This window comes from Cornus florida, unplaced genomic scaffold (genome assembly GCF_030987335.1).
Source record: "Cornus florida cultivar Cherokee Brave unplaced genomic scaffold, ASM3098733v1 CherokeeBrave_3.0.0_Hap2_Chr11, whole genome shotgun sequence".
Taxonomy (NCBI): domain Eukaryota; kingdom Viridiplantae; phylum Streptophyta; class Magnoliopsida; order Cornales; family Cornaceae; genus Cornus; species Cornus florida.
The window spans coordinates 83,050,152-83,058,481 of record NW_026775581.1 but is presented as its reverse complement, the minus strand read 5'-3'; the positions used below and the strand labels follow the sequence as shown (position 1 = coordinate 83,058,481).

The following is an 8,330-nucleotide window of genomic DNA, read 5'->3' as shown; positions in this document are numbered from 1 at the left end:
AGTTTCAACCTATTGAACACATAGCAGAAGAAAGGGTGAAGAGGGAATCTAATAATGTTGAGGTGATGAAAGGAAAACAAGACTTCGCCGGGAAGAAGATCGGTACCAATTCTGACATTAACGTCTTTGGGACATTCTCTAAGGTGAATATTGGAAGGGAGATGGAGCTTCATATGCAGAATATCCAAATCTATAGGCATGATGCTGACGATTATGATCCTTGGGGAAAATGTGCAAATATTTTAAGAAGAAGAAACAAAACTAACCTTGAAAAGATGAAGATCAACGAAAGATGTTGCAAAAGAATTGAGAGAGAAGAACCTTTCACTGGATTCACCAGAGAGTATTTGGATTTGACTAGAAAAATCTAAGTTGCCTTGAGAGAACAAACTGAAATCGATTGACAGTGATTTGTTGGGGGTACGATAAGGGAAGATGTGGATATGAAGGAGTGGTTTATAAAGGGGAAGTGGTCCCACTAACCGAGATGTCAAGGAGTTAAGAAGATTCAAATTTCAAAGACATTAATTCCGAGGCCAACTGCTCGATGCCCCACGTGATTGTCTCGAGTCGTCGAATCATCATTAGTCGTCAAGTCATCGTTAGGTCTATTGATAATCACACCCTAATTAATAAGAGAGTGATTATGGGGGCAGATGAGGATACCAAAGGCGGCATGGGCCGAATCTAACCCATATGATGAAGAATGGGCCAGGCAAATGGCCTGGGCCCAAATCAAGCTGTCGTGAGGCAAGCCCAATGCCGAAGAGTGAAGCTGAAGGCCTGAAAGACGAATGGATCTATGGATACAAAAGCCTCGATGATGAGCCCAATGGAGGAAGTTTGTTAGGGATCTTTTAGAACATTGTAAATAATCTATAAATAGGGAAAAAATGAAGGAAAATGGGATCGAAAATTTTGAAGTGTAATGAAACTCTGTCAATTTAGAGAGAAAAAATTTCTTGCATCTTCACGAATCCCTGCCAATCTTTTTAGTCCAACACATGTTTTCAATTTTTAATTAGGGTGAATGTGAGATTTGAACTCGAGATCTTTGATTCTGATACCATGTTAATAATTATTTACTCTAAAAGTTTTTATTTTTATAGGACGTGTATCGGTCTCACAACATACACACCATTCAAGTCAAGAGTGCAGTTCGAAAGCGAGATCTTAAGGACGTACCTCTTGGATCCATGCTAACGCTATACACGCATCATTCAAGTCAAAAGTGCGATTCAAAAGCGAGATCTCAAAAACTTATCTATCGTATTCTTACCAACACTATTATATTTAGGGGTATTCTAAAAACTTAAGCCTTTAAAAATTGTGTAACTTTAATTTGTGAGGAGGGATGCTAGCGACTGATGCTAACAGTCGAGCTACATGTCAGCAGCTTATTGGCTGCTGACTTTTGTTAATTTTTTTATTATTAGAGTTTTGTGCCCGTGCCTTTTAGTTTCCCTTCTATTATTTTTTGGTTGTTCAGTCCGTTCTTTTCTTCTCTCTCTCCCCCTTCTCTCTCTCTATGTCCAAGGTACCGGCGGGCGGTAAGGTCGATGGAGGGGAGCAGATCTGGGTGAGGGAAACACAAAAACACACACAAAAAAACAGAGTGATTTGTGAGTGAGAGATCCGAGAGCCCATACACACTGAATTCTTCTCGATTTTCTCTTTTCCCCCCTGTAACATCCCGTTTCTTCTGTATCCCTTTTTGTAAATCATCTGTCTTTCAAAGTTTATTGATTTTTTGGGTTTGTTTTTTTGGGTGATTTTTTAAATGAACAACAAAAAACAAACTTAGAAACAATTTTAAATTTTCAAGAGAGCCAGGTGTTTTCAGAACAGAGATCCAGTTTTTTTCAGCAAAAAATAAACTTACCCCCTCTCTCTCCACCGTCCGATGAATCCTCCGTCGATCTGCCCGCTGGTAACTTGGGTGAGAGAGAGAGAGAGAGAGAAGGGGGAGAGAAAGAAGAAAAGAAGGGACAGAAGAACCAAAAAAATAATGACAAGGAAACTAAAAGGCACCGGCACAAAACACTAAGAAAAAAAAAATTAACAAAAGTCAGCAGCCAATAAGCTGCTGAAACGTAGCTCGACTGTCAGCAAGACAGTCGCCTAAGGCGACTAACATCCTTCTTAATATATATTCTAATAGAAGCATCTATTTATTTCCCCTATATAATAAGGTTATTGTGCTGAATTTTGATACTCCTGCCATATTGCAACACATTCGCAAAATCCCTCTCTCATGGCAGAAGAAAGGCAGCCAAAATTTGAAGGCAAAGCCACTGTGAAGCTAGGAGGCCCAACAGCAGATGAAGTGTGGTCACTCTTGGAGGACTTTTGCAGCATCAACAAATGGCGTCCTGGTGTTGATACGTGCTACCAAGTTGAGGGGGTCCAAGGACAGCCCGGGCTTATCCGGTACTGTGCCACCACACCAATGTCATCATCCAAGGGTGATGAGAAGGTGATCTATTGGGCAAGAGAGAAGTTATTATCATTTGATCCGATCAAACGGTGCTTCAGTTACGAGATGTTGGAAAATAATGCGGGTTTTAATTCGTATGTTGCGATGATCAAAGTATTACCAGTCAACGACGATGATGAATGCAAGTGCCAGATGGAGTGGTCATACACGGTGGATCATTTGGATGGGTGGACACATGAATTTCTGGATTTTTATGTCAAGTCATCTCTCCAAGGGATGGCAGAGAGATTGGAGAAAGCTATCCAGGCTACAGAGTGAATATGGACTTCACTAGTACTGTTGTTCATTTATTGCTAAAGTTTATATGATAATAAATATTGTGGTGTTTATAGTGTTTGGACTAGTTACTTCCAAATGTTTGTGGTAGTGGCCATATGATCTTGTGGTCCTCGGCTTTTAAGGGCATGTGCTGTGGGTAAAAAACGGCTGAAATTATAACTACGAGTACTATAATAAATAAAAGTTAAATTTTTAAATATATATATTTTTAGGAACTTTGACAATAAAGTGGTCTTAACATAGCTAAACGTAGTTTGCATATTTACAAATACATGAACTAAGTTCTATTTAGCCTTTTATTAAGCCGAATTTATATTCTCACACTTAGGAGTTTAATTTATGCACAATTTACCCAAAGAACAACTTATTCAAGTATTAAAATTTTGTCAAACAACACTTAGGAACTGCTACATAGCGCTAGAATTAGGAGACACAACACGTAGTCTACAAAGAAGAATTAAAGAACTTTGATCTAGAATTATATTAATACAAAATATTTTAGAAGGTAGATGGCAACGATTTTAGTTTATGAACAGACTTGACTTTAATAATTTAGATAATTCCATAAAACGATTAGGAGAAAATTTAGATTATATTAAAGAACAAGTAGTATAGAATTCTAGTCCAAATAATTTAGATAATAAAATAATATTAGTCGCAATTAAAGATATTAATAGTGATATTAAAAATATTGCTGAAAACCAGAAAATAATCATAGACTCTTTAAAATCCCTTAAAACCGATATCAAAAAATTATTACAATAGTTTTATGAGCACCAGTAGTCCTGATTATTTAACCGCGTTAACTGAACTTTACAAAATTAATAAAGAACCCATAGGATTTACAAGCTTTAAAACAGACATACAGTCAACTAATATACATATTAAACAAAATAACTTTTTAATTCAGTTATTACTCCAGTTATCTGATAAAGTTAATAAACTTGAAGAAAAATTAGAAATAATATAAGAAAGTATTCCTAGAAAATCTTCAAAAGAATTATCTGAATTATCAGATAAAATAAAAGAAATAAAATTGTCAGTCAATAACTACTCCTCTCCTACAACAGTCAAACGTGTAAATTTATTACAACTTCAACCTCATAAGCAAATACCACAATGGCCATTATCCTTAGAAAAGTCAAAGAAATAATGAGAGTAGAAGATTTATATGATAATGAACATGATGCTAAAAAATATATAGAACAAGGAATGAAGAAGGTAAAAAATAAAATTAATCTTTATTCTAATAATTTATTAGATTTTCAGAGCAAGATATATAATCATTTTAGCCAAAGAAAAATAAGTGCAGTTAACAATCAAGTTATTTTAGACCTTATAACACCCGAAGCATGCCAAGAACTAAATAATAAAAATGTAGAACTCATGCATTTAGGCGTCATAATGATAGGATTTGTAGGATTAAACAGAGCAGAAACCGGAACTAGAGCACTTGCTTATATTTATGATGACCGATGGAATAACCATCAACAAGCACAATTAGCCAGCATCGAAATAGACTTAGCCGACAATGCCGCAATAGTAGGATGTATTCCCAATTACACGATGACTACTAGAGAATTCAGTAAACATATTAAGATAGCTATATCTACAAAAGGATATAATATGACATGACAATTTGAAAACCTATTAGTTAATACTTTATTTATGGGAAAGGCAGTTAATCAGTATAATTTAAAATTTAAAGCCCAATTTTGTGAAATAGTTAAACCTTTTAGTAGCAAAAATGTCCAGATGATAGAAGCCAGAAAAGTAAGCAGTATTACCCATGAAGGAACAGAATGAAAATTACCTAAACTTACTACTACACCTAAAAAGATTCCCTAAAATAATATGATATGTGTATCAAATAGCGGAGATGCTAGCATACGGTTTAGTAATTATAAACGACAAGACAATTTAGTTGATGATACTCAAGAAGATTTCTTAACTACACTAATAGAAATAATATCTCTTGAAGAAATAAATGTTCTTTATGATAGATTAAAAGATGAAATCCTAGATAAAATAATGTACAATTTTGATAATTTAGAATTAGAAGCATTGCAAGAGAAGTATCCAGAACCTAAATACCAACTTATCAAAAGTATTTATTTAGGATAAGGAAATAATGATGATATTAAGAAAAATATTCTAAGTGTCGGATTTGAATCCTTCTATATAACATTAGAATTAAACACAGTAAAAGAAGAGTTAAATGTAATAGAGCATAGAGAAGGGAAAGCATCAGAAGCATCAGAATATCACTCAATCGACCAAGAAATGAGTGACCAAAAAAGGACTAACACCTCAGGTAGTAATACCTTAAGTGATGACTTTACTACTGGACAAAGATTAAATCCCTCACGAGAAATTTACGTTGAAAATAGAAATATACCAGATATTTATACATTAACACAATATCGTAGACAATATGATAATATACCAACGCAATCATCAGGAATAATATTAGACATAGCAAGGCATGATCCCCAAGACTGGGCAAAAGTAATCAAAAACTGGGAACAAGATTGTATTAGGCAATCTATTTTGACCAATTTTGACAATAGAACTCAAGCCTTAACCTATTGTGAAACCTTATTAAGAGGAACTATTCATGACTGGTGGCAGGCTTATAAAGTAATTTATTCAAATGATTATGCCATCTTATGTGATAATTTTACCATTCAAGGCTTTACAAGCCTCATTAAAAAAGTATTAATTGGTGAAGACAGATTATTAGATGACACTTTAATAAAACAAAACGAAGCTTTACATAATTTAGAGTTACTATAGATCTGTGGTTTTAGATACATAAAAAACTACACCAATAAGTTTTTTGAGTATTTTGTAGCCACTAGTAAAACAGGTGATAAAACATTACTTGATCAACATCTTCAGAAGTTACCCGGAAGCGTATGAACTAAAATATGGGAAAAATGGTTAGAAAACCCTAGAAGCGATACGCTAACCATAGGAGATAGAGTTAATCATGTGTGTAACATGTTAAAAGCAGAATGTTGACAACGTAAAGAATCTAAACAAATCAAAAAATAATTTTATTATACGTGTAGACAAATAGATTTTCCACCCCAGTATGGGTGTATGCCTCAGAAAAATTACAACTATAAGCATAATAAACTTAAAAAATATAATTTGTGTAAAAACAAAACTTACAAGAACTTTCGTAATAAAAAACCTTATGTCAGAACTAACCCTAGGCAATTCAGAAAGCGGCTTTGGTATAAAAAGCAAAAGATAAATAAAGATAAAAAGGACAACAAAGACAAGGATAATAAGGTAAACACTTTACCCACAAAAGAAAGACACTGCAAATGTTTTATTTGTGGAGATCCAGGACACATTAGACCAAATTGCCCTCATCGATACAAACAGAATCCTATTAAAAGGATACAAGAAAAGATCAACATACTTGAAGATATTGAAGAACAAATAGAGGAATTATATGAACTAGAAAGTATTTATGACTCTGACGATGATAATGAAAGTATATATAATATCGAGAGCTTAGATAACAACTTTGATAATGATGAAGACTTTGAACAAGGACTTCATTCAATAGAAGAGTTCGTTCACACTATAAGTAATCCCTCATGTCAGTATAACTTAGTTAGTTTTGAATTTTCTTTTTATAATTGTAAACAGTGCAATATATCTATTAAAAAAGGTCATTATTGTGAAAACCATTGTAAAACTTTATTATGTCATAATTGTTATACAAAATACGAAGATAAGCAGGAAGATATTTTAGTTGAATCTATAAATTCAGTTTATAAACCATCTAGTCTAATTCAATTTCCAGTAACATTAGAATTTAGAGAAAAACTAGTGCAAACCTCAGCTATGCTTGATATCGGAGCGTCTAAAAGTATAATTCAAAAACATTTAGTCCCAGACGATGCCTTAGTAAAGTTAAATTATAATGTTAACATGAGCCAGTATAATAATGAAAAACTTCAAATGACCCATTGTGTTCAAAACATTCCTATATTAATTAATAATGAAAAGTTTGTTTTACCCCAGACTTATATAGTTAATAATATTCCTAGCACCTATGATTTTATCTTAGGATTAAATTTTATAAACTCACTCACCGGAGGATTTATGTATACCCCTACAGATTTGCAATTTTTTAAGAAAGGAACCTTTATTCTCTCTAGAGATCCTTATATTCCTCAAAAGGATAAATGAGCCATTACCTATGTTAATACTTTACCTATGACAGAAGAAACGACAAAAAATTTATTTGATGTATCCGAATTTTTAGAAGACGTTTCTGAAGCCTTAATGTTTCTTAGTCATCTTAATGAACCAAAGATTTTCTTTAATAATAAAGTTATATTAAAAAACCCCAAACTAAACATTGATAATCTTATAAGATTAGCCGAAACCACAGAAATCTTAGGTGAAGACCCTCAGAAACACTGGTATAAAAATAAAATTGAAGCAAAATTAAATATAATAAATCCTTTTATAACTATAAAGACATAAGATAATCCTCATACCTTAGACGATCAAGAGGAATTCCAAAGACAAATTAAGGAACTGTTATTACTAAAGGTAATAAGAAAAAGTAATAGTAGACATAGGAGTCCAGCTTTTATGGTTAGAAATCATGCTGAAATAAAAAAAGAAAAGGCTCGTATGGTTATAAATTATAAACGATTAAATGATAATACCTATGATAATAGTTATAAAATCCCTAATAAAGATGTTTTAATAAATTGAATTCAAGATAGAAAATGGTTTTCTAAATTTGATTGCAAATCAGGATTTTGGCAAATCCGGATGGCCGATGAATCCATTGAATGGACAACGTTCACATGTCTTGAAGGACATTATGAGTGGTTTGTTATGCCTTTTGGATTAAAAAATGCGCCACAAGAATTTCAGCGTAAAATGGATACTATATTCAATAAACACGCAAATTTCTGTTGTGTTTACATCGATGATATCTTAGTCTTTAGTCAAACTAAAGAAGAACATAGAAAACATCTTGAACTTATATTCAACGAGTTTATAACACAAGAACTCATTATAAGTAGTAAAAAGATGATATTAGAAAAACAAGACATTGAATTTTTAGGTTTATATACAAAAGATGGCAAAATAGAATTACAATCCCATATTGTCAAAAAGATTCTAGGCTTTGTTGATAAATTAGAAGAAACCAAGTTGTTACAAGCATTTTTAGGATTATTAAACTATGGTCGTAATTTTATTCCAAAATTAGGACAACTAGTAGGACCTTTATATTCAAAACTAGGAAAACATGGTCAAAAGTATTTCAATACCCAAGATATAGAGTTAGTTAAGAAAATTAAATCTTTAGTCTCTAAGTTAGAACCTTTACAACTCCCACTTGAAAAAAGTTATAAAATTATTCAAACAGATGCATCAGCTCAAGGATGGGCATGATTACTTCTTCAAAGACCAACAAAAGAATCTTCTCGAAATGAAGAACAAATTTATCGCAATGCTAGTGGAACTTTTAATAAAGCACAATCTATTTTACCCTCAACGGGCTTAGAAA

The 8,330-nt window shown here is 32.8% G+C and overlaps 1 protein-coding gene across 1 annotated transcript; it reads left to right on the top strand.

Annotated features, from left to right (window-relative positions):
• Positions 1–1,454: 1,454 nt before the first annotated feature.
• Positions 1,455–2,833, top strand: LOC132284272 (uncharacterized). The gene has a single exon (XM_059786359.1). It carries the CDS (start codon positions 2,255–2,257, stop codon positions 2,753–2,755), a length of 501 nt encoding a protein of 166 aa, XP_059642342.1. The 5' UTR covers positions 1,455–2,254; the 3' UTR covers positions 2,756–2,833.
• Positions 2,834–8,330: the final 5,497 nt, after the last annotated feature.

Excerpts from the sequence above, each read along its gene's own strand:
- LOC132284272 (XM_059786359.1), top strand. The coding sequence starts at position 2,255 with ATGGCAGAAGAAAGGCAGCCAAAATTTGAAGGCAAAGCCACTGTGAAG.